The 25059-nt window shown below is 41.6% G+C and overlaps 2 protein-coding genes across 2 annotated transcripts in view; both read right to left on the bottom strand.

Annotated features, from left to right (window-relative positions):
- LOC139373475 (venom phosphodiesterase 1) overlaps positions 1 to 10734 on the bottom strand; it is a 33617-nt gene extending 22883 nt beyond the window's left edge. The window contains exons 1-7 of the mRNA XM_071114031.1: positions 10584 to 10734; positions 4913 to 5000; positions 4523 to 4657; positions 2466 to 2591; positions 2241 to 2301; positions 1978 to 2075; positions 1776 to 1855 (exon numbers count right to left, since the gene is read on the bottom strand). Coding sequence (XP_070970132.1) covers positions 1776 to 1855; positions 1978 to 2075; positions 2241 to 2301; positions 2466 to 2591; positions 4523 to 4657; positions 4913 to 5000; positions 10584 to 10625 — 630 coding nt within the window. The 5' untranslated portion in view covers positions 10626 to 10734. The remainder of the gene's footprint in view (positions 1 to 1775; positions 1856 to 1977; positions 2076 to 2240; positions 2302 to 2465; positions 2592 to 4522; positions 4658 to 4912; positions 5001 to 10583) is intronic.
- Positions 10735 to 12422: 1688 nt separating this feature from the next.
- The window catches only part of LOC139373476 (autotaxin-like), a 33583-nt gene continuing 20946 nt past the window's right edge, over positions 12423 to 25059 (bottom strand). Inside the window, exons 24-25 of the mRNA XM_071114033.1 lie at positions 16099 to 16252; positions 12423 to 13650 (exon numbers count right to left, since the gene is read on the bottom strand). Coding sequence (XP_070970134.1) covers positions 13480 to 13650; positions 16099 to 16252 — 325 coding nt within the window. The 3' untranslated portion in view covers positions 12423 to 13479. The remainder of the gene's footprint in view (positions 13651 to 16098; positions 16253 to 25059) is intronic.

The following is a 25059-nucleotide window of genomic DNA, read 5'->3' as shown; positions in this document are numbered from 1 at the left end:
TCTACAGCTGAGGTGGGAGACTCTGTCCATAGGACAACAATCAGTCGTATATTGCACAAATCTGGCCTTTATGGAAGAGTGGCAAGAAGAAAGCCATTTCTTAAAGATATCCATAAAAAGTGTTGTTTAAAGTTTGCCACAAGCCACCTGGGAGACACACCAAACATGTGGAAGAAGGTGCTCTGGTCAGATGAAACCAAAATTGAACTTTTTGGCAACAATGCAAAACGTTATGTTTGGCGTAAAAGCAACACAGCTGAACACACCATCCCCACTGTCAAACATGGTGGTGGCAGCATCATGGTTTGGGCCTGCTTTTCTTCAGCAGGGACAGGGAAGATGGTTAAAATTGATGGGAAGATGGATGGAGCCAAATTCAGGACCATTCTGGAAGAAAACCTGATGGAGTCTGCAAAAGACCTGAGACTGGGACGGAGATTTGTCTTCCAACAAGACAATGATCCAAAACATAAAGCAAAATCTACAATGGAATGGTTCAAAATTAAACATATCCAGGTGTTAGAATGGCCAAGTCAAAGTCCAGACCTGAATCCAATCGAGAATCTGTGGAAAGAACTGAAAACTGCTGTTCACAAATGCTCTCCATCCAACCTCACTGAGCTCGAGCTGTTTTGCAAGGAGGAATGGGAAAAAATGTCAGTCTCTCGATGTGCAAAACTGATAGAGACATACCCCAAGCGACTTACAGCTGTAATCGCAGCAAAAGGTGGCGCTACAAAGTATTAACTTAAGGTGGCTGAATAAGTTTGCACGCCCAATTTTTCAGTTTTTGATTTGTTAAAAAAGTTTGAAATATCCAATAAATGTCGTTCCACTTCATGATTGTGTCCCACTTGTTGATTCTTCACAAAAAAATACAGTTTTATATCTTTATGTTTGAAGCCTGAAATGTGGCAAAAGGTCGCAAAGTTCAAGGGGGCCGAATACTTTCGCAAGGCACTGTAGATACTTTCGTACCTGTTTTCTCCAGCATCTTCATAAGGTCCTTTGCTGTTGTTCTGGGATTGATTTGCACTTTTCGCACCAAAGTACGTTCATCTCTAGGAGACAGAACGCGTCTTCTTCCTGAGCGGTATGACGGCTGCGTGGTCCCATGGTGTTTATACTTGCGTACTATTGTTTCTACAGATGAATGTGGTACCTTCAGGCATTTGGAAATTGCTCCAAAGGATGAAACAAACTTGTGGAGGTCTACAATTTTTTTTCTGAGGTCTTTGCTGATTTCTTTAGATTTTTCCATAATGTCAAGCAAAGAGGCACTGAGTTTGAAGGTAGGCCTTGAAATACATCCACAGGCACACCTCCAATTGACTCAATGATGTCAATGATGTCAATTAGCCTATCAGAAGCTTCTAAAGCCATGACATAATTTTCTGGAAATTTCCAGCTGTTTAAAGGCACAGTCAACTTAGCGTATGTAAACCTCTGACCCACTGGAATTGTGATACTGTGAATTATAAGTGAAATAATCGGTCTGTAAACAATTGTTGGAAAAATTACTTGTGGCATGCACAAAGTAGATGTCCTAACCGACTTGCCAAAACTATAGTTTGTTAACAAGAAATGTGTGGAGTGGTTGATAAACAAGTTTTAATGACTCCAACCTAAGTGTATGTAAACTTCTGACTTCAACTGTATATTTGATATCCCCTTGTTGGCTGATATACAATTCTGTGGGTCTTTTAAAAAGTCATACCTGTCATAGTGCATAACAATGGGTTTGTGTGTGAGGATATATACAGTATGAGGCTAACCGTCGCAATGGTGTAGTGATTCGGGAAGGTAATGCTGGGGAACACAGGCTGCATGTAAGGCGCAGAGGTGCCACAGGTTCCTGTTAGAGGGATAAGGAAAAAGATTAGCCCTTATGTGCAAGCCCATTGGTATGGTTAAGGTAGTTGAACAGGGATGATGGCACAAGCTGATCCCATCTGACAAAGGGATGATGGGACCCACTCAGTTTGTCTAGGACGGGGATGAGGGAACTCCATGTTTGTTGATACTCTGCTCTCAAGCCGTCCAGTGAGATGAGGAGCAGCGGCTGCAGTTTAAAGCTAAGGGTAAAAATATAGATTTTTTGAAACATTTAGAAATTATGTAGAATTTTACATTTTACATTTAGTTTAGTAATTCAGGTAGATATTGAAGCCTTTTCTAATCATCTTGGCATTCTTGTTTTTTTTTCAATTTTGTGCATTCCTTTATACGCTAAAACATACTTCGCTGGACATTTAGGGCTCGCCAAATCCACACAGTCATCTGCCACCCATTCTGTCTCTCCTTCATTTATGGGAAAACAAGTACAAGTGAGAAAATTGAAGAAGAAAAAATCATTTCAAATGTTCCTCCAAATCTGTCTCAATGCAAACATTTGAGCTATTGAGGATACATGGATACATGGTAATGTGTACATTGACGTGTACATTTCATAAAGTTCTTCTCACCTTGACAGACATGTTTGAAGTTGGTACAACAGTCACCAGCACCCAGACAGTCGTCAGAGCAGTGGCACCTGCTCTCCGCCAACCTCGTTTCTCCACAGCGCAGTTTGGTGCACTCCCATTGTTGAGCTGTTGGATTAAACCATTAGAAGTGGTGAAGCTAGTTAAACCATAATAAGCTAACATGTGAACAAGGAAACAATTCTGTCATCAAAGTTCAGTGTTTTCTTAGTTGAATAATGTGGTAGACTTGAACCCTATTGGTCCTAATATGCTATCATAAAAAATTATACAACATGACAACACCCAGTGGCGGTCTGTGCCGTTTATGATGAGGGAGGACGTTTTGTTTTTCATGAGCATGACCTTATTTCTATTACAGCATATTGGATGTCATTCATATTCCATTCACCCAGTTCAATGTAACATCGATAGGTTTAAGCTACTACATAATACTCTAATTTCCCCTATATCATGAGGTTGCTAAAACCTAGCCTATGAATGAAAGCTTACAACATAGGTTCACGCAGGTCAAGAGAAATGTGAGGCCTTGCACACTCTTGCCTGCATCTAGCTGGTAAAGAGGGTGTAATCATTAGTCCAACAGTTGCAAACGAGAGTTCAGGGATGTTCATCCCTGTTTCGTTCTGTTTGCTTCCGTTTAAGAAATGTTTTTCAACAGAATTGGTGGAATGTTCACTTTCATAGCAGCCACGTTGTACTCATTCTCGCATCTATACACTCTCCTCCTCTCACCTTGTCCCTTCGTTTGTGGACTTCAATGCACAACACATCACCTGTGACCAGGTGAAAAAACCTTTCCAAGCCAAACCATATCATAACCACTACACACAGCCTACATCATTGTCACCATATTAGCTAAAGGAACATCATAGTCAACATAGCTAATATAACTAACACGTTAGTAAACCCGCTACAATCATGCAGTAATGGTACAGTGTATAGTCAGTAAGCAGTTTAGCAGTTACACCGGCGGGCCCCGGTGGCAATATATTTGTAAAACCAAAAGCTTATCTTGACTTGGAAGAGTTCCAGTGTTGTGTTGGATAGTCATAGCCAGCTAGATAACATAGAATCCCCCTATTTGAGCCGGGTGTTTGAGTAGGCTAAACTAGCTAGCTGATTTTGCTTGCTAAGTAAGTGAAAATGTAAAAACATATGAAATCTCTATCTCTTTCATGCTTCTCCTTCATTTTTGAAGAAATTAATTTGTTCAAAACTATTCAACTACTGTCTTTGTCTCTCTTTGAGTCAACTACTCACCACATTTTATGTACTGCAGTGCTAGCTAGCTGTAGCTTATGCTTTCAGTACTAGATTCATTCTCTAATCCTTTGACCGGGTGGACAACATGTCAGTTCATGCTACCAGAGCTCTGATAGGTTGGAGGATGTCCTCCGGAAGTTGTCATAATTACTGTGATAATCTATGGAAGGGGGTGAGAACCATAAGCCTCCTAGGATTTGTATTGAAGTCAATATATCCAGAGGAGAAAGGAAGCTAGCTGTCCTCTGGCTAAACCATGGTGCTACAGAGTGCTGTTGAGGCTACTACAGACTTTCATTGCAAAACTGTATTTTTCATTGCAAAACAATTATTTGGTGACGTGAATATATTTAGTTTTAGTTTTATCTAAACTAAATATATTTTATTTTAATGAAATTCACTGAGGAGATTGTCCTCCCATTCCTCCTCTGAGGAGCCTCCACTGATAACACCATACTTTTCAAAGGTATTCATATCAGTATGCCAATGTATGAGTTCAATTTGTGAGGACATTCAGTGGGTGATATAGGGCAGGGGTTCCCAAACTTTTTCACTCAGGGTCCCTGTTCCAGCATTGGGTAACATCCCGCACCCCAAATTTCTGACAAGTTATAAATAGCTCTCTAAGGTATGCAATGACTAACATGGCAAGTGGAACTGAGAATGCACTATGTAATTTCGAAATTGTGCATTCTACTATTACTGCCCCCCCCCCCCCCCCCCCCCCCCCCCCGCTAGGTGGCGCACCCCAATTTACAGTAAACATGGCTCACTTGGTTGGAAACAGATGTCCTGAAAGTCATAGCAACAGTTATTGTTGATGACACACTGAGTATCACAGCGACAGCCTGGTGTCTCATCGTCAAAGGGCTCGTAGCATCTGTTCTTGCAGGAGGTAGTGGGAACCACTGGAACACATGAAGGTACACTGAGCATTTCCAGTTGATTTCACAGGTGCAGCTTATACAGTAGAATAGGGGGCACCAACTGATGGCTCGAGGGCCAAATCCGGCCCACGAGCCAATTTGATTTCGCACACCAAGGTAGTCTTCATTTATTGTTGAAGTGGTGATATCAAATATCACATATAATTGTAGTTTTACATATTGTGGTTGTGTACGTGATTTTTTTTACAGAATCTGCTCCAATAAGAAATAGTGTACCTTTGTTTCGACAGTCCTCTAGTTGTAAACCAAGCCCCAGTCCGAGCCCTAGGATTATGGTGACCATGGAGATCGCCAAAGCACCTATCTACACATATAGACACACACAAACACATACATGCATGTAAGCGCACACACACACACACACACACACACACAAACATACACACACACACAGTATCAGTACAAGTATCAACCACAAAGACACTAGTTGTACTATTTTTTAATACAAAATGTTTTTGAAAAAAGGGCATCCCATTTACTGTGGTATACCAAGACGGTAACACTTTACAATAAGGTTCCATTTGTAAAGGGTTTATAAAGGGTTTGTAATTACGATACTAACACTTATTTAATCACTTTTAAATGCATTATTAACCATAAATAAATGGGTTATAACAAATTAGTCAAAATAGTGCTTGCCAAATAGTGAGCCACTATTTACCTCAAGCCATTAACCATTTATAAATGCACTTCCAAATGCGTATAATATTGATGTGTCATCATGCAACCTTATTTTCAATGGTTGCACAGTTAAACTATAGTCATTTTCTCACTAATGGGTGTGATGCATTGTTGCTCTGTCCCAGGAACAGAAGAGGTTGGTTTTCAGACCAACGGTCAACTCCCATGATGTGTCTTTCCCCCACGTTTGAAACACTGATGATGCATTGGTACACATATTTAAGGCCTCATCTGAAGAGACCTCATCTGAAGATCTCAAGCCATATTACTGGTGTGGTTCGCTGGTTTCTGAAAAATGTCCCCTACTTTGTGAGATCTGCCCATCTGTGAAACGTGCTTGAAATAAAGATGACCTGGAACGTGTCCAGAATGTTGTGTTGACACTGACATTATGTGACAGTGCGTAATGAAGAATCATGATGGACGTGGCTATGAGAAGTGTGCAAAGTCCAGACAGAAGAGATTGCATGAAATAATCATTGTTCACAGGATCAAAATGTTGATAAGGAGAGAGGGTAAATTCTCTATGCAATTTGTTTAACTTTTGAATACAGAAATTCTGCTGGATGATTTAGCACGCTGCTCAGTTAGCTAAATTTAGCTAGCTTTTGTGGTTTAGCATGCTAGCTAGCTCTAGTAGTTATCTAACTAGCTGTTAGCTGGTAAGTTAACTAGCTAGCATTCTTTTTCAGCACACTAACATGAGTGACTCCAATTTTAAGACGAACTTACTAGCTAGCTAGCTAACTAGGCAGTGTATTAGCAAAAATTGTGATAACTAGCTAAACCCTTTCATCTGTGATAGCTAGCTATTGGTGTTAGCAAGTTTTCTTTTTCTTTTACCTTTATTTAACCAGGTAGGCTAGTTGAGAACAAGTTCTCATTTGCAACTGCGACCTGGCCAAGATAAAGCAAAGCAGTTCGACACATACAACAACACAGAGTTACATGTTAAACACGGGCTAATATTAGTTTTAGCTAGCAGTGGATAACATAACTAGCTACGGCTAAATGGTGGAAATCATGATGATGATATCCAAGCCCGACTCCAACACCATCATTAAGTTGGCTGACGACACAACGGAGGTAGGCCTGATCACCGACAACGGTGAGACAGCCTATAGGGATGAGCTCCAGAGACACTGGCAGTGTGGTGCCAGGACAACAACCTCTCCCTCAACGTGATCAAGACAAATGATATGATTGTGGACTTCAAGAAAAGGAGGGACAAGCACACCCCCATTCTCATCATCAGGGCTGTAGTCGAGCAGGTAGAGAGCTTCAAGTTCACCAACAAACTATCATGGTCCAAACATATCAAGACAATCGTGAAGAGGGCTCGACAACACCTATTCCCCCGCAGGAGACTGAAAAGATTTGTCATGGGTCCTCAGATCCTCAAAAAGTTCTACAGCTGCACCATCGAGACCTTCCTAACTGGTTGCATGACTGCCTGGTATGGCAACTGTTCGGCCTCCGACTGCAAGGCACTACATGGGGTAGTGCCTGTACATCACTGGGGCCAAGCTTCCTGCCATCCAGGACCTCAGAGGAAGGCCCTAAAACCCCATGGAATCTGTTTTTCTTCAATATAGCCACGCAGCACACTGAACATCCCCTGTGCCGTTTCATGCTCTGGAATTGTGAGACAGAACAATATGTCTTCGTGAGTAGCATCCCCGACATGTAGCGAACAAAAGTCATTGATTGCATGGGCATCTCGGCCCTCACAGCTAACATTTGGAGAGCATAAGCTGGGGAGTTTTTGAGTTGTTCAGTCAGTTTCCTCCTAATTGCTAGCTATAGCATACATTCTTAGTTTCACAGGGTTATCTGGCAAAGGTATTGATTATGCACACCTGTCACCATCTTTACGCACATCAACAATCATTGGACTCACCTGGACTCCTTCACGTTGTTGATTGCCCCCTCTATCTGTTTGTTCCTCAGTTTTGTGATCCGTGTCATCATTATTTTCATCATGTCGTTTTGTTCCCCCCGTCCAGACGCTGTTCTTCTTTTGTTTGATGTCCGTCTTCCATTAAATGTTCACTCCCTGTACTTGCTTCTCGTCTCCAGCGTCGGTCCTTACAGAATGCTGACACCACTATTTGAAGCATCAGGGAGTTGTTTTTAGTGGTGATGTCGGGTCCGGGTGCCGGGTCCTGCCTCAACCGGATCGTCAGGATCCCATGCCTCAGCCGGCCAGTCCGGCGCCCATGCCTTGGCCGGCCCGTCAAGCTCACCCATGTGGGATGCCGGGTGGCGCCCCTAGAGGGGGGATACTGTCACGCCTGTTCCTACTTCCCCTCTCTGCCGCTCGAGGGTGCCAGGCTGCCCTTCATTACTCGCACCTTTCACCATCATTACGCACATCAACGATCATTGGACTCACCTGGCCTCCTTCACATTGTTGATTGCCCCCTCTATCTGTTTGTTCCTCAGTTTTGTGATCCATATCAGCATTAATTTCATCATGTCGTTTTGTTCCCCCCGTCCAGAAGCTGTTCTTCTTTTGTTTGATGGCCGTCTTCCATTAAATGTTCACTCCCTGTACTTGCTTCTCGTCTCCAGCGTCGGTCCTTACACATTTAGATTTGTAAGGTTAACCATATTACAGTGATTTAGGAAGACAAAGATGATTTTATAATATTAAGAATTAAACATATATTTTGGAAATTCTCCCGCGACCCCATTTGTCATTTTTTTATTAATCTGTCAATTTCTCTTCTGATTTGTAATGTTAAAAAGGGGATAAAAAGACCCCCTGTTTATCTGAATTAGATAGACTACTCACTATTCCAATGATAGGCTACAGATTTGAGTCACTGCAATTAAAATAGTTTTCCCAATGTATCCTTCTATTAAATTCTATTTTATTTTCTTACTATGTATTGCATATTTGAGGTGATTACTGTATATACTGTTAGAAATGTTTGTAACAACATGAATAGAAGGCCAGAAGTTTTCCACTTTCTTTTAAGGTATTTTGTTTTTTGAAGTTATAAATACTGGTAGTCCTAACTCATTAATAAATGGTCAATATGTTTCCACTTTCTTTAAAGTTTATAGATCTGTCATTCTCATTGAAAGCAAGTCTAAGAAGTGATACATCTGTTTTATGTGTGCTATTTCAATGCTTCCTGTTGTTACGTTTTATTTTTCCATCTTTTACTTTCGGTTTTGTACACCAGCTTCAAACAGCTGAAAATACAATATCTGTCACGCCCTGACCTTAGTTATCTATGGTTTATGTATTATTTTGGTCAGGTCAGGGTGTGACGAGGGTGGATATGTGTTTTCCCCTGTCTAGGGTTTTTGTAATTCTATGGGGGTTTTGTATGTCTAGGTAATGTAGGTCTATGGTGGCCTGAATTGGTTCCCAATCAGAGGCAGCTGTTTATCGTTGTCTCTGATTGGGGATCCTATTTAGGTTGCCATTTTCCATTTTGGTTTTGTGGGTTATTGTCTATGTGTCCTTGCCTGTCAGCACTCGGTTTATGTAGCGTCACGTTTGTTTAGTGTTACTTCTTTTAATAAAGAAAGATGTATTCATATCGCGCTGCGCCTTGGTCTCATCAATACGACGAACGTGACAATATCTTTGGTTATGGAAAATATATTTCACAGCGGATTAGATGGTACAATGATTCTCTACACAACGACTGCTCGTTTTGTTACATAAACTGAAATTAGTCTAACTATTAGAATTTTAGCAACCAGGAAATGGTGGAGCGATATTGCAACTTTAATAGTATTTTGTGATAACTTGTTGTTTAAGAAACATGATACTTTTAGCAGTTATACATGTCGATAACTCAGTTATAGATGTGTATAGGTCTGTCACCTTTAAAATAAGGTATACTTTTAGCAGTTATACATGTGGGTAAATCATTTATAGATGATTTGAGAGTTCAGTCAGAAGTTAGACATACTTATAGGCAGTATTGGGTACTCATCACTACATACATGAGAGAGGATTCAACACTTTGTTAAATATGTTCCGTCAATGAATGGTGGGTGTGAAGACCAAAACAATCAACGTTGTGAGAGGATACCTCCTCCAATGTTTCACCAATCAAAGGTATTACGGTTACCATTTCACACCAGAGCGTTCACCGTACTTAAACTACCACAGAGAAGTGATGTTTGTTGATATAATCTGGTAATCTGTTAAGGGGTAATGATTGAATAATGTCCTGGATGTAAATTACCAGGGCATCAGGTTTTCAAAGGTCAGTCAAGATACATCATAAAAACCATCCTCTGTTCCTGGGACAGAGCAACAATGCATCACACCCAAAAGTTAAATGACTATAGTTTAACTGTGCAACCATTGAACATTTGGTTGCAAGATGACATAAAGGTTAATCTTATAAACATTTCCAAGTGCATTTATAAATGGTTAATAACGGGAGGTAAATATTGGCTTACTATTTGACTAACACTGACCAGTTATTACACTATTTTGGCCAATGTGATATAACCGTTTATTAATGGGTTATAAGGCATTTACAAATGGTTAAATAACCGTTCTATCCCATTTATTACCCCTTCACAAATGGAACCTTATGGTAAAGTGTTCCGGGAAAAAAAATGTAGGGTTGCTGAGTCACTGTGGAGAACATATGGTAAAAAATGAGAAAAGGACACAAATACACTGGGCATGTGGAGTGGGCAATACACAATAAGCACACATCTGTGATGGTAAAGCTACCAGTCCCACTGAAACACTTCATACCCTTCATATGCCTTACGGGTATCCTTTTGATTGTCATGATCATTTTTTTGTAGTGCATTTCAGGAGTAGTGTAAGTATTATTCTAAGAGTAGTTTATTTGTATGCATTATAAAGTACAATTGCACCCTTTCCCATAAATCCAATCAATCTTATGCATATCCTATCTCGATAACACTTAAAACTACTTAAAGCCTGCCGGTATGTTTTATACCGTTTTATATTAAGCATTTATGAGTCTTTGTAAGGTTTTATAATAACGATTATAATAATAATAATGTCTATGTATCAACATTTCAACTGGCTGGTATTTACCAGTGATTATGAGACAAAAGTCTTACAATACATTATGACTGCATCATGATAAATATTACCTGCAGGCTTTCAGTTTAGTGTTACCCATATCTCATTGTACACCACTTCCATTAGTGAAGCATTCAAAAGAAGCTGGATGTTGGATGCACTTACGACAAGAGTCTTCTTTCCCTGCAACTCCTTGCTTATCCCCATACTTGAGAGCTGTCCAGCTCTGAACACAGCCAACACGAGGTGCTACTTCACCACAACAGTGAACTCTGGAACTCCATGAGTGTGGAAAAGTCATTTATTGTCAGAAGAGGGAACTTCGTGTTTCTGCAACTGTAAAAGGCAAGAGACCAATTGAAAGCTTTGGGAACCTGTCCAGAACTCACCTGATATTAAGCTTTACAGGAAACGCTAATGATTTACAGGGAAGACGTTTTGCAACTCTGATTTTTACAATGTTCAGATCTGATTGCAGAGGGCTAAAAGGTTAGAGAGGCGAGCCAGCAACCGGAGCGTTTCGAGTTCAAATCCGGGGTCCAACAAGAAAATCTGTTGGGAAGTGAGCTGGCAGGCAGAGGGTTGCTGGTATCAAATTCTAGATGCCATTGCCTGCTGTTGTGCCCTTGAGCAAAACACTTAACCCCCCACAATAGCTCCCCGCACCTCTCCAAAAGCCTGTGTATATATGTGTCTTTCAGAGTGGTTGGGTTGAAAGTGAAAGTCAGATTTCGGTTGGACCCAGTGTGCAATTGACCAATAAAGTGATGTTAATCTTAAAATCAATATTTTATGAGAGTAGGAGACTTTATTAATTAATAGGGCAAGTATTGCCCTGGTATTATTAGGAATTGGTGAACAATTGTTGATGGTGCAATTGTTGAAATAAAGAAATATAGATAATTAAATCAGCAATCGAAACAATAATAAAGCGTTTCCCCCACCCCTGTTTCAGTAAAAAGCTAGGGGTGGGACTGGAGAAATGTACTGTAACCACTCGCAAATTCTTATACGGAGCTATGGATGCAAAAATGACAGTGTTATTCTGTATGTCGCTCTGGAGGAACTGCCCCTCCCTACCTTCAGGCTATGCTCAAACCCAACACCCCAACCCAAGCACCGTTCTGCCACATCAGGTCTCTTGGCCCTCCCACCCATACGGGAGGGCAGCTCCCGCTCAGCACAGTCCAAGCTCTTCTCTGTCCTGGCACCCCAATGGTAGAACCAGCTTCCCCCTGAAGTTAGGACAGCAGAGTCCCTTCCCATCTTCCGAATGCACCTGAACCCCTTTCCTCTTTAAAGAGTATCTTAAATAATCCCCCTCCTCACCTAGACCCCCCCCAAAACAAAATCCTGAACCAACACTTGCACTTTACCCCCCCCCCCCCTCCCCCTTTCCTAGCTCTGACTGCTGATAGCTACTCTATTGAGGAAAAGTGTAATACTATGCCTGTGATATGTGCTTGTCCCACCTAGCTATTTTAAGATCAATGCGCTAACTACGTCGCTCTGAATAAGAATGCCTGCTAAATTACAAAAATACAAATAAAAAATGTAAAAGTCAATAAATCGTTCATAACCACTGACTTTGGAACTTTAAGAAAACTGTTGAGTCTCTGTATGTAAGATCAGTGTAAAGACTGAATCAAACATTTTTTCCTTCAAAGCATAATCTAAACGGTAGCCAAATCCAGCGATGATTCCACTGAAGGAGGGAATTAAGCTTTGTAAATGATCTGGAAAAGCACTTTGCAGAGCCACTGTCATCTAAATCTGAAATAACAACCACCCAGATTTTAGTGCGTAGCTTCCACAATTATTCCTCATGGATAAACAGCAAAAAAAAAAAAAAACACACCTTTTAAACGTAATGTTTTGGTCTTACTCCAACTACTACAGCCAAGGTTAAATGATTGACAAGATGGTGCTCTCAAATTTCTCTATACATAACATACATACTGATTGAATGGTTACGGTGGCAAAAATGACTCAAATGGTCATCTGCAATATTATAAGAATTTATTCTGATCAGAACCTTGCCACATGCTAATAATACACCATTTAGAAGGGAAAAACATATCCAGATACCATCAACATACATATCAACCATTTGAGGCCGTCAATGGAGCTTGTACTAAGTGACATGAAAATGATTGTTAATTGTGATGAATCTCTATGACTTTGACTGAGTTAAGTGTGCTGCCAGCAGGGCCGTCATCAGTAATAGATTTAGTACAGTACGCTCAATGCCAAACAGCCAATCATTGCACTTGACTCCACTGTCATAAGGCCAACGTAACACTGTCATAAATCATATACCAGTTGTTAAAGTTATGTTATAACACAGTTATAAGATCTTATAACAACTGACTTAGCACTTATAACACCAATGCACTAGCCTGTTAGCTAACCTGAACAACGCTTTGTGTCACCAATAAAGTTTTACAGCAAGTTGCCGTTGATGCCTCGACTGTTTATAACATTTGCTCTGTCATCCTTATGTAGGTGTAGGAGGTGGCAGTAAAGTCTTCACACGAATTACACAGCTACTTCAGGCTATAGTACATCATCACTGTGCGGCATTAAGAGATATGAAATCATCTTCCTGCAACCAAAGGGCCCATTACCTAATCCAACCCATTACTTCCCCAAACAAACACTCCGTTCACGACACAACACTTTCTCTCGAACCACACACAGCAAAAGTCTAATTCCACTTCTACACTAGAGCTCTCTGAATTAGTGTGACTAAGTGGTAGCATTATTATCTTCTACCTAATAAATATGACAAATTGTATACAAATATACACCTAAAGATCAGAGATGTACTGGGGAGAGAGAGAGACCCCACTGGGCACACGCTGGTTTAATCAACGTTGTTTCCACATAATTTCAATGAAATGACGTTGCACCTATGTGGAGTAGACGTTGAATTGGCGTCTGTGCCCAGTAGGACAGAGAGGGGAGAGACAGAGAGGGGAAGTGAAACACAGTAACAAGATTGAGAAGAGAGTGAAAACAATACAGAGATACAGTAAGAGTGAGTCTGTGTGTGTCTGTTTTAGGTGTCACTCTCAAAAGTGTGCAGGAAGGTCTTGAGGGAGAGGGTCTGGGTGTAGTTCAGGGTGGTGGAGCGGTACATGTCCAGCCCTGTGAGGATCTCCACATCTCTGACGCGCGCTGTGTGCAACATCAGCAGCTCCTCCACCCACTGCGACTCGTCGTCTGAGCTCTGCAATACCACCACAAGTCAAGATGAAATGTTTATGTACTCAAGGGTTTCTATTTATTTTTACTATTTTCTACATTGTAGAATAATAGTGAAGACATCAAAACTATGAAATAAGATACATGGAATCGTGTAGTAACCAAAAAAGTGTTCAATAAATCAAAATATATTTTGCATTTCAGATTCTTCAAAGTAGCCACCCTTTACCTTGACAGATTTGCACACTCTTGGCATTCTCTCAACCAGCTTCATCTGGAATGATTTTCCAACAGTCTTGAATGAGTTCCCACATATGCTGAGCACTTGTTAGCTGCTTTTCCTTCACTCTGCGGTCCAACTCATCCCAAACATTCTCAATTGGGTTGAGGTTGAATGATTGTGGAAGCCAGGTCCTCTGATGCAGCACTCCATCACTCTCCTTCTTGGTCAAATAGCCCTTACACAGCCTGAAGGTGTGTTGGGTCCTTGTCCTGTTGAAAAACAAATGATAGTCCCACTAAGCGCAAACCAGATGGGATGGTGTATCGCTGCAGAATGTTGTGGTATCCATGCTGGTTAAGTGTGCCTTGAATTCTAAATAAATCACTGACAGTGTCACCAGCAAAGCTCTCCCACAACATCATACCTCCTCCTCCATGCTTCATGGTGGGAACCACACATGCGGAGATCATCCGTTCACCCACACCGCGTCTCACAAAGACATGGAGGTTGGAACCAAAAATCTCAAATTTGGACAGATTTCCACCGGTCTAATGTCCATTGCTCATGTTTCATGGCCCAAGCAAGTATCGTCTTCTTATTGGTGTCCTTTAGTAGTGGTTTCTTTGCAGCAATTTGACCATGAAGGCCTGATTCACATAGTCTCCTCTGAACAGTTGATGTTCAGATGTGTCTGTTACTTGAACTCTGTGAAGCATTTATTTGGGCTGCAATTTCTGAGGGTGGTAACTCTAATGAACTTCTCCTCTGCAGCGGAGGTAACTCGGGGTCTTCCTTTCCTGTGGTGGTCCTCATAAAAGACAGTTTCATCATAGCGCTTGATGGTTTTTGCAACTGCACTTGAAGAAACTTCCAATGTTCTTGACATTTTCCAGATTGACTGACCTTCATGTCTAAAAGTAATGGACTGTCTTTTCTTTTTGCTTTTTTGAGCTGTTCTCATGGCTCGTTTTTTTGCTCCGACATGCACTGTCAACTGTGGGACCTTGTATAGACAGGTGTGTGCCTTTCCAATTTAATTTACCACAGGTGGTCTCCAACCAAGTTGTAGAAACATCTCAAGGATCAAAGAAACATCTCAAGGATGATCAATGGAAACAGAATGCACCTGAGCTCAATTTCGAGTCTCATAGCAAAGGGTCTGAATAATTATGTAAATAAGGCCTTTCTGTTTATTACATTTCTAAAAACCTGTTTTTGCATTGTCATTATGGGGTATCGTGTGTACATTGCTGAGGACACTTAAAAAAAATCTATTTGATAATAAGGCTGTAACATAACAAAATTAGGAAAATTCAAGGGGTCTTAATACTTTTTGAAGGCACAGTATTGTGAAATTTGAACTGACACAGAAGGCTGCAATAAATGCCATCTTCTGCTGACAACGCAAAGCTTAATACATCCTAATAAAACTTCAAAGAAATTCAGTTTAAAACTTAATCTGTAATCTGCACATTGTTTAAGTCATTAACGGGAAGGTCAGAGTTGTGTGTGAATATCTCGGCCCTGAATCAGGCCTTTTATGAGTTTGTGTAGCAAACGGTTAGTGAGAAGAGTGACAGGTAGCCTACAGAGATGGTCATCCGTATTCATTCTAAATGTCACTCCAATAATTCAGTAGGGCAAGGGATGCCCCATGAATGGAAGTCTGAACATAAGAAACGGTGGAAAAGGTTGTTAGATGCAGAGTTGACTCAAGGACTGTGCAGTGGAAACAACAAAGTACTTCCCCTACACCATTTAACTGTTCCCTTGAAATTATTCTAGAATGTCATGCTAGACCTTTCACTAAGATTCTTAAGAATTCCTCAGCATGAAAGTATGATGTGGTGCCAAGAGTTTGTCAAGGGAATAATGTCAGTTGAATTAGTTCACATAAATACCAACCGTTGCCATGTAATTTCTAAGTAAATAGCTTTTCAATGATGTGGTATTGTTCTCTGAAATAAATACGCACTCTGAGGTTGGATTCTATTTGTATAGAATCCTGTGATTAAAGCAACTGTTGTTGAATATAGAGAGTCCCAGCCATGGGGAAGAATGGTGGAGCCAAGATACACATAACCACTCATACAGGGTCAGATACTATTTCATCCATCTAATGGTTACGGTAAGGGCTGGCAGTAGGATAACCTGATCCTTGATCTGCGGTGAATGACAATTTCTGATGTAGTCTTCTTCAAGCAGAGAGCTAGTCATAGACATAGTGCCCCCATGTGGTGAGAGAATTACCTTGCAGCTCTCATCATTATCTGAGCGGTGGGGTAAGAGGAAGGAGAAGACATTGAGGGGGCCGTCACACGCCTCGGCCGTCTGGTTGACATCCTGACAGTTGGTGATCACTACGTAGTAGTGGGTGGGGACCGGAGCCGAGACTCCGGCGTACCTGGGGATGACAGTCATTAGTGGTCACTTTAATGAATATACAGACACGCACACACACACAAACAGCCCCCCCCCCCCCCCCCCAAAAAAAAACCTGCGGGCTCTCCTTCACTGCAGCCGACGTGAGTAAAACATTTAAAAACGTGTTAACCCTCGCAAGGCTGCAGGCCCAGACGGCATCCCCAGCCGCGTCCTCAGAGCATGCGCAGACTAGCTGGCTGGTGTATTTACGGACATAATCAATCAATCCTTATCCCAGTCTGCTGTCCCCACATGCGTCAATTGTTCCTGTTCCCAAGAAAGCTAAGGTAACTGAGCTAAACGACTCACTTCCGTCATCATGAAGTGCTTTGAGAGACTAGTCAAGGACCATATCACCTCCAGCCTACCTGACACCCTAGACCCACTCCAATTTGCTTACCGCACCAATAGGTCCACAGACGACGCAATCGCAACCACACTGCCCTAACCCATCTGGACAAGAGGAAGACCTATGTGAGAATGCTGTTCATCGACTACAGCTCAGCATTTAACCCCATAGTACCCTCCAAACTCGTCATCAAGCTCGAGACCCTGGGTCTCGACCCCGCCCTGTGCAACTGGGTACTGGACTTCCTGACGGGCCGCCCCCAGGTGGTGAGGGTAGGTAACAACATCTCCACCCCGCTGATCCTCAACACTGGGGCCCCACAAGGGTGCGTTCTGAGCCCTCTCCTGTACTCCCTGTTCACCCACAAGTTTGCGGACAACACTAAAGAGGTAGGCTTGATTAACAACAACAACGAGACGGCCTACAGGGAGGAGGTGAGGGCTCTCGGAGTCTGGTGTCAGGAAAATAACCTCACACTCAACGTCAACAAAACAAAGGAGATGATTGTGGACTTCTGGAAACAGCAGAGGGAGCACCCCCCTATCCACATCGACGGGACAGTAGTGGAGAGGGTAGTAAGTTTTAAGTTCCTCGGGGTACACATCACAGACAAACTGAATTGGTCCACCCACACAGTGTGGTGAAGAAGGCGCAGCAGCGCCTCTTCAACCTCAGGAGGCTGAAGAAATTTGGCTTGTCACCAAAAGCACTCACAAACTTTTACATATGCACAATCGAGAGCATCCTGTCGGGCTGTATCATCGCCTGGTACGGCAACTGCTCCGCCCACAACCGTAAGGCTCTCCAGAGGGTAGTGAGGTCTGCACAACGCATCACCGGAGGCAAACTACCTGCTCTCCAGGATACCTACATCACAGGATGTCACAGGAAGGCCATAAAGATCATCAAGGACAACAACCACCCGAGCTTCTGCCTGTTCACCCCGCTATCATCCAGAAGGCGAGGTCAGTACAGATGCATCAAAGCATCTTGCCATCTTTATGTAATACATGTATCACTAGCCACTTTAAACAATGCCACTTTTATGTTTACATACCCTACATTACTCATCTCATATGTATATAGTGTACTCGATACCATCTACTGCATCTTGCCTACGCCGTTCTGTACCATCATTCATTCATATATCTTTATGTACATATTCTTTATCCCTTTACACTTGTGTGTATAAGGTAGTTGTTGTGGAATTGTTAGGTTAGATTACTCGTTGGGTATTACTGTATCGGAACTAGAAGCACAAGCATTTCGCTACACTCGCATTAACATCTGCTAACCATGTGTATGTGACAAATAAAATTGGATTGGATTGGATTACCATCATACCACCCCAACAGATCCACAGATGATGCAATCTCTATTGCACACTTGGTATGGTAACTGCCCTTTCCCACCTGGACAAAAGGAACACCTACATGTTCAGAATTCAACAGCATAGTTGAATGGGCGGCAGGTAGCCTAGTGGTTAGAGTGTTGAACTTGTAACTGGAAGGTTGCAAGATCAAATCCCAGAGCTGACAAGGTAAAAATCTGTTGTTTTGCCCCTGAACAAGGCAGTTAACCCACTGTTCCTAGGCTGTCATTGAAATAAGAATTTGTTCTTAACTGACTTGTGCCCTCCAAGCTCATCACTAAACTAAATACCTCCCTTAGCAACTGGCTCCTGGACTTCCTGAAGGGCTGCTCCCAGGTGGTGAGGGTAGGCAACAACACACACTGACCCACTTGGGCCTTGTCGTGGCTGAATTAGTTAGGTAACAGATAAGATGTTTATTTACATAATAATGCTTATGTGAGATATGTCATTAGAATGTCTTCTTTTGGATAATACTGTTGGCAGTTTGCAGTTATCCCTTCTCTGCTAGGGCTAAGTCACTAGGGGCCCAGAGAGGGGAGAGGTCAGGCTTGTCTTCTTATGGGAATGTGTCTAACTATTACATCCCCTCTGAGGTTGCCCTTATCTTGATCTAGTATATGACCTAAGAGGCTCACTGTCTCGGTGAGCTTGTCCAGGAGGGGGTGTATTTGAGATGGGAGTATCTAGAATTGACAATTGATATATGCCATTGGATGAGGTAATGTTTTGGTCCTAAGTGGTACCAAGAACGAGATTAAGAACTTCGATTAGGAGACCAAACTGAACAATAATTTATAGCTAATGCTATCTAGCTATGGGATACTCCTCTTTCAAGTAAAAGGTTCTTTGTGTAATGTTCCTAAGATCTGTTATTCGTCATGTGAGTTGAGGTGGGTGTGTCTTGGCTATAAATGATACTAAGAACTGTTTTGTAAGCACTCTCAGATAATTAATTTATAGACACTGAATTTATCTGAAAGTCACAGGGCTATGGTGAAGCTCATATAATTAAATATGGACTTTATGATATAACTCTGACTTGTGTGTGGTTTGCTCTCTCATGATTTGGTAATACAGGAAATTTCCACGACAGCCCCTCAGCAGTGCATGTTTAGTCCCCTCTACATCACAAAGGAATTACTATGGTCCACACACCAACACAGCCATGAAGAGGGCACAACCATGCCTCTTACCCCTCAGGAGGCTGAAAAGATTTGGCATGGACCCTCAGGTCCTCAAAAAGTTCTACAGCTGCACCAGTGAGAGCATTTTGACTGGCTGCATCACCACCTGGTATGGTAACTGGTTGGCATCTGACCACAATGCGCTACAGAGGGTAGTGCGTACAGCCCATTAATCCCTGGAGCCAAGCTCCCTGCCATTCAGGACCTCTATACCAGGCAGTGTCAGAGGAAGACCAGCCACCAAAGTCATAGACTGTTCACTCTGCTACCGCTCGACAAGCAGTACCAATGCACCAGGTCTGGAACCAATAGGACCCTGAGGAGCTTCTACCCCCAAGCCATAAGACTACTAAATAGTTAGTTAAATAGTTAACCAATAGCTACCCAGACTATCTGCAATGACCCTTTTTGTACTAACTATTTTGACTCATCACATAAGCTGCTGTTACTGTTTATTATCTATCCTGTTGCACAGTCACTGTACCCCTACCTACAGTATATGTACATACAGCATCTACCTCAATTACCTCATACCCCTGCACATCGACTCGGCTGTGGTACCCCATGTATATATCCAAGTTATCGTTACTCATTGTGTATTTATTCCTCGTGTTAATATTTTTATATTACTTATATTATTACTATTCTATTTTTTTCTCTCTGCCTTGTTGTTCACACCTGTTGTTTACGAAGCATGTGACAAATACAATTTGATTTGGCACACACACACACACACACACACACAGAAACATGCACAGCTGCAGACACAAAACCAAAAAATCATGACCAGAGGAACCGGACCTGGTCCGGTTTAAAAGCGGTTATAATCAGAAAAATTGCCTCTGAACAATTCCAGAATTCAGATGCTATAATCTATGAAATATCACCCCCAAATGTGTGTATGCATATTTATATTACAGTACTTCCCCATTTATCTGAACTTCAATCGCTAATAAAAAGGATGGGCGTCAGAACCATATTCAGCAACCTATTCCTCCACTAGTTGGGAGGACAAGCCCATACATTTATCCTGGTGGTTATGCTTGTGACACTCATTATTTAGGTAAAAGCAGTGGCGTGTATTCATGGACGTCAAGGGAAGCCAAGCTTCCCCATAAAAACAATAATAAATATATATATACACAGTATACATATAATTACTTAAGTCTCTGTGTTTTATCATTTTCATTAAATTCGCAAGTGGCAAGGCTGGATCTATATCTCAATGGAGAAATCATCAAAGCGAGGAAACAGCGCCCTCTGTCTTAGTAGCCTTTGTGTAGCCCATGTATTTGATGCTGTCTGGTCAAAAAGAGTATAACATGATGTTGCCTTCTGTAACATTGAATTCAATCGCAAGGGAAGCCAGCTAGCGTTTGGCTTCCCTTGATAAAAAAAAATCATATAATAATAAGCGAGCTCAACTCTGAATGGTCTTGGTGCAGCAAAACAAAATGTCAAGGGATGCCAGTTTGGATTCGGCTTCATTCCAATCAAATCACAACAAAGCAAAACGTCAGTCAGCTTCTGGAATGTGTCCCGCAGTAGCTAGCTATGGATGGAGATAGGGATCTAGAGTTTATAGTTCAAAACGATTCTGTAAAATTGTAATTTGAGCAGCAACTGAAAATCAAGGTGAATGGGAGGCCGACTCCAAAATTGGGATTGCGCAGGGGAGAGGAGCAAGGGGTGGGACCTGATATTTCAACACTGAGAATTACAATACGACTGGCTAACTGGGAGTGCTAAGTAAAAAAAAAAATGTTTTGCTGGCCATGCCTTCTATTTGACAAGAGCACATGTTTGCTCAACAACCCTTGGGCCACCACAGGTTTATCTGATCTTGCAAATCTGGGCAGGTCCCTTGACCGATATGGAAAATCTAAAAAACACATTATGGCGAGCCTGAAACTAAAGCTCTTTGGTCGAGTCCGGATCGAAAAGGCTCTCAACCAGGCCGCAGTGATCAGTGTCCAGAGGCACATCGAACAGGTGAATAAAACAGAGACATTCTGAAGAAACTGTTAATCGCAGTAATATACCTGGGACCGCAGGAGCAAGCCTTCAGGAGGCATGACGAGTCAGCAACAAACCTTAACAAAGGTAATTTTGTGGAACTTGTCAAGTTCGATACTGCCATGACTGAACACTGTGGGACAAGCAACATATTTACAGGTACAGTACCAGTCAAAAGTTTGGACAACTGCTCATGGACAACTGCTCATATTGTTTTTACTATTTTCTACATTGTAGAATAATATTGAAGACATCAGAACTATGAAAGAACACATATGGAATCAAGTTGTAACAAAAAATTATTAAACAAATCATAATATATATTATATTTGAGATTCTTCAAAGTAGCCTTGAAGACAGCTTTGCACACTCTAGGCATTTTCACAACCAACATTATGAGATAGTCATCTGGAATGCATTTGAATTAAAAGTTGTGCCTTGTTTTTACAAGGTAGGGTTGGTATGCAGAAGATAGCACTATTTGGGAAAAGACCAAGCCCATATTATGGCAAGAACAGCTCAAATAAGTAAAGAGAAACGACAGCCCATTATTACGTTAAGACATGAAGGTCAGTCAATCAGTAACTTTTAAAGTTTTTAAAGTTTCTTCAAGTGCAGTCGCAAAAACCATCAAGCACTATGATGAAACTGGCTCTCATGTGGACTGCTGCAGGAAAGGAAGACTCAGAGGATGCTGCAGAGGATACGTTTATTAGAATTATCTGCACCTCAGATTGCAGCCCAAATAAATGCTTCACAGAGTTCAAGTAACAGACATCTCAACATCAACTGTTCAGAGGAGACTATGTGAATCAGGCCTTCATGGTCAAATTGCTGCAAAGAAACCACAACTAAAAGACACCAATAAGAAGAAGAGACTTGATTCAGCCAAGAAACACGAGCAATAGACATTAGGCCGGTGGAAATCTGTCCTTTGGTCTGATGAGTCCAAATGTGAGATTTTTGGTTCCAACCGCTTTGTCTCTGTGAGACTTTGAGTAGGTGAAGAATGATCTCTGCCTGTGTGGTTCCCACCGTGAAGGAGGAGTGATGGTTCTTTGCTGATGACACTGTCAGTGATGTATTTAGAATTCAAGCCACACTTAACCAGCATGGATACCACAGCATTCTGCAGCAATACACTATTCCATCTGGTTTGCACTTAGTGGGACTATCATTTGTTTTTCATTTTTCAACAGGGCAATGACCCAACACACCTCCAGGCTGTGTAAGGGCTATTTGTCCAAGAAGGAGAGTGATGGAGTGCTGCATCAGATGACCTGGCCTCCACAATCACCTGACCTCAACCCACTGGAGATGGTTTGGGATGAGTTGGACCGCAGAGAGAAGGAAAAGCAGCCAACAAGTGCTCAGCATATGTGGGAACTCCTTCAAGACGGTTGGAAAAGCATTCCAGGTGAAGCTGGTTGAGAGAATGCCAAGAGTATGCAAAGCTGTCATCATTTTTGGACTCACAGAACCGCTGTTTTAGGCCCTGTAGAGCAAATCTCTTGATGTAAGACATTCTTGTGTACGGGTTGATAGTACACTGAATGCATTGAAAGACATTAGAAGTGATGCAAAGTTTCAAAGGATATATATGACAACACTGATCAGACTGTTGAATGGAAGATGAAAGACGCAAAAGAAGCAGCCGTGGCTGGGATGACTATGAACAGGGACTCAACCACCGGGACAACGCTGACAATGACCCAGGCTTCCTGGGCAGATACCAAACGACTGTACTTTGAAACACTCTATGGAATCATACTACACATGACCCAGAGGTTTGCTAACAAGAAGAGCCTCGACTTCTTCTGTGTTATTGATCATGGGTCATTTCCCGAGGACTCCAAGCTAGAGGGGTTTCCTGACAAGAGTATTCACACAGCTGTTCAAGACGTACCCTTTCTTTGACAACCAGAGGTTGAAACATTTGCTGCAGGTAGTCTATGCTGATGCCGCCTTCCACAAACCACCAGGTGAGCTGCTGCAATCACTCGTGAAAAATGACGTGACCAACACTTTACCCGAGGTATGCAAGCTCCTGAAACTGATGATCACCATCCCTTGTTACAAGTACAGCTGAAAGGCCATTTGAAAGGCCATTTTCCTATCATAAAATGATTAAAACCTGCCTAAACAATAGCTGTGGACAAGAGAGACTCACACATTTTGCAAAAAAGTCAATGGAAACGTGTGTTGCATGAACTTAAGTCCAGTGGAGTACTTGACCATTTTGCCAGCATGAAAGAGAGGAAGGTGAGTCAACAAGTAGGGTGAGTCAACATGTTTTTCTCTTTGCACACACACACACACACATGGATTGATTGGACTAAACAGTTTACAGTGTTTTTAAATTGCCATTGTATTAGACTAGGCATATACTTGATGTTGTTGAAATGTTGTTTTTTAAATGGTTTGTGTTTTCATCTTTGCTGTAAGAGGATCAATGTCTATATGCTTACAATTTCTGTACCATGTTAATCATTATTTTAGCTCAGTTTATTTCATGTTTGCTTCCATCTTCGCCACGAGATGGTAATACTTAACTATTTATCTGGTCTGGACTGTGGGGATATATTCTGCACAGGTTTATTCTAACTCGCATATATTATTGTGATGAGTCAATGTGAATGTGCTCGTTGAGATGCTGCCTCCGCCAGAAAGGCACTGTCCAACTTGAGGTGCTGATAGCGGAGGCCGCAAACTACGGTAACTCTCCGTGGTCCTGAATCAATATTTAGACTGCTCAGAGTCTGTTTTAATGCACATCTTGGGGTTACCACAAGTTAACATCAGTATTCCGGGGGGCTTCTCCCTAAAGTTAGCCTACAACATGTCAAAGTTGAAGTGCACTGCAGTTGTATTTCCCATTAGGCTATTATAATCTTGCTGCTTCGGAAACATTTTAGTAAGGATGTAATTATAACTCGAGCAAACCGATGGTCAAATGAACTTTTACAGCTAACTTTAACTTTCATTTGACCATGCTGTGTAGGTCATGTAACTGTTTGTTACATGCAATATTATCTTTGTGGACTTAAACAGGACAGAAGTTGCTCTCCGGGTTTTAACTGTGATGAAACACAAATGTATGTGTTTGAATTTATTACGCCATTGTGTGACACTTGTCTTTTGGAACTGTCTGTGAAACGATGTAGGCTATGGTTTATCAGCCTTATATCGGCTATCACGGTGCTGTACAAATGCATTTCTAACAGGTTATAGTGAAATCAAACAATTGTTACAACACAGGTTGTAAAAAATAATATATGCCTGGCTTGGCTTCCCCATTGATTTTACCCACACATCGCTACTGTGTAAAAGGAGATATCATGGATAAATGTACCAGCCAGTAAAAAAACCGAAATGAATCCATTGAACAGCCATAACTATCTGAGCATAAAAATAGAATAACACAAAACATGATCCCCTTTGTTTGTAACATCTTACAAAGGGTATCATCTTGACCTGTCACTAGGGCTGGGAATTGCTAGGGACCTCACGATGCTATATTATCACGACACTTAGGTGCCAATAAAATATGTTTTGCGATTCTCAAGATACTATATGTATCGGGATTTGATACTGCGATTTTATTGTGATTTGATGTTATGAACATATTGAACACCATGTCTGCTTTAGAGAGAAAAGACAGAGCATGAGAAAACAAGTTTTGATCAGTCAGGAAATTAAAAGGGCTGAAAACATGTGGGCTCACTATTTAAAAAGAAGACGGAGAACAAACTATAGGAGGAAAAATACTGGAGTTTTGGCGCAGGCACAGCCGACTAGTGCCAGCTAGCACTACCTATCGCTACCTACAGTAGCAAAATCAATACTTGGAATCAAATATCGAT

This window comes from Oncorhynchus clarkii, chromosome 18, assembly GCF_045791955.1.
Source record: "Oncorhynchus clarkii lewisi isolate Uvic-CL-2024 chromosome 18, UVic_Ocla_1.0, whole genome shotgun sequence".
Classification (NCBI taxonomy): domain Eukaryota; kingdom Metazoa; phylum Chordata; class Actinopteri; order Salmoniformes; family Salmonidae; genus Oncorhynchus; species Oncorhynchus clarkii.
Note: the sequence above shows the minus strand (reverse complement) of the source record. Positions and strands in the feature narration are given on the sequence as shown.